The sequence below is a fragment of the Falco peregrinus genome, chromosome 19, assembly GCF_023634155.1.
Source record: "Falco peregrinus isolate bFalPer1 chromosome 19, bFalPer1.pri, whole genome shotgun sequence".
Classification (NCBI taxonomy): domain Eukaryota; kingdom Metazoa; phylum Chordata; class Aves; order Falconiformes; family Falconidae; genus Falco; species Falco peregrinus.
In genome coordinates, this window is record NC_073740.1 from 6,421,969 (window position 1) to 6,423,801 (window position 1,833).

General features: G+C 53.8%; 1 protein-coding gene across 1 annotated transcript; it reads left to right on the forward strand.

Annotated features, from left to right (window-relative positions):
* Window positions 1-457: 457 nt before the first annotated feature.
* LOC129782913 (olfactory receptor 14C36-like) lies at window positions 458-1,444 on the forward strand. The gene has a single exon (XM_055792429.1). The coding sequence runs from the start codon at window positions 506-508 to the stop codon at window positions 1,442-1,444; it is 939 nt and encodes a 312-aa protein (XP_055648404.1). The 5' UTR covers window positions 458-505.
* Window positions 1,445-1,833: the final 389 nt, after the last annotated feature.

Sequence of the window (1,833 nt, forward strand, 5' to 3'; positions counted from 1 at the left end):
AGGCAATCCTCTTGCGTCACAGACCTCACTGTGTTCCCCCGGAGGGCAGCAAAAATGCTCTGCTTTTCTGACATGTGAAAATACTCAACAGGAGAGATGGGGGGGAGCTGTGAAAAAAACTAAAGCTCTCTTACAATGCCTTCACCCTTCCCGTTCCTTAGCACTGGCGCTGCAGACGCTGACCAGCCCTTCTGCGTTGGCACTGGTTTCAGAGGACAAAGTTAAACACCAGGACTGGTCCCTGCCCCCACCCACTGCTGCAGAGTGGGGCTGGCTGGTCAAGAGCCCGTGGGCAGATGCCCTGCTCTTCATCACCCACACGGCCAGCACCAAGCAGGGCTGCAGCCACACAGCTGCAGGAAGGTCTCCGAGAAAAGAGAGGGATGTCTGTGTGTGACGGGGGGATGGTCTGTGGGAAATGGCTTTGATTTTGCTTGCAGAAGTCTCCCCTAAATTATCGCTGTCTTTTTCTCCTGTGACAGGACCATATGCCCAGAGGCAGCACATGTTCAACAGCAGCTCCATCACCCAGTTCCTCCTCCTGGCATTGGCAGACACGCGGGAGCTGCAGCTCTTGCACTTCTGGCTCTCCCTGGGCATCTACCTGGCTGCCCTCATGGCCAACGGACTCATCATCACTGCCATAGTGTGCGACCACCACCTGCAAACCCCCATGTACTTCTTCCTACTCAACCTCTCCCTCCTCGACTTAGGCTCCATCTCCACCACTCTCCCCAAAGCCATGGCCAACTCCCTCTGGGACACCAGGGACATCTCCTACTCAGGATGTGCTGCACAGCTCTTCCTGATTGTCTTTTTCCTTTCAGCGGAGTGTTCTCTCCTCACCGTCATGGCCTATGACCGCTACGTGGCCATCTGCCAGCCCCTGCACTACGGGACCCTGCTGGGCAGCAGAGCTTGTGTCCACATGGCAGCAGCTGCCTGGGCCAGTGGGTTTCTCTATGCTGCGCTGCACACGGCCAATACACTGTCACTGCCGCTCTGCCACGGCAATGCCCTGGGACAGTTCTTCTGTGAAATCCCACAGATCCTCAAGCTCTCCTGCTCAGACACCTACCTCAGGGAAGTGGGGCTAATTGTGGCTGGTGCTTCTTTATTATTTGGCTGTTTTGTTTTTATTGTTCTGTCTTACATGCAGATCTTCAGGGCTGTGCTGAGGATCCCCTCTGAGCAGGGACGGCACAAAGCCTTTTCCACGTGCCTCCCTCACCTGGCCGTGGTCTCCCTCTTTGTCAGCACTGCCACGTTTGCCTACCTGAAACCCCGCTCCATCTCCTCCCCATCCCTGGACCTGGTGGTGGCAGTTCTGTACTCGGTGGTGCCTCCAGCAGTGAACCCCCTCATCTACAGCATGAGGAACCAGGAGCTGAAGGGTGCAATGTGCAAACTGATAGCTGGATGTTCTTCTAAAGCATTAAAATGATGAATAGCATTTATAATGTAGTTCATCACAGACCCTGACTCTCTTCTGAATTTTTTGTAGTTACTTGTGGTATTTCAGTTCTGATAAAGTTGTCATCCCCATTCTAATTCCTTCTGTGATTTTCTTTTCTGAAGGTGCCCTGCTCTCTCCTCATCTAACAAAGCCAAAGGGCCATTAGGAAACTATATTTTGGCTGGGATTCTTCCTTCCAAGGCCTTTCTGGAGCTGCAGGGACAGTTCCTCTGTCCACAGACGGAGGGGAAAAGGTTCCTGGCATGGCAGCAGTACCAGGGAACACCAGCCCTTGGCTCTCAAGTGCTGTCCTTCTTCCACTTCCACACTCTCCTTCTGACCCCATGCCTTGGTGTAAGGCCTGAGGGCTCTGGCAG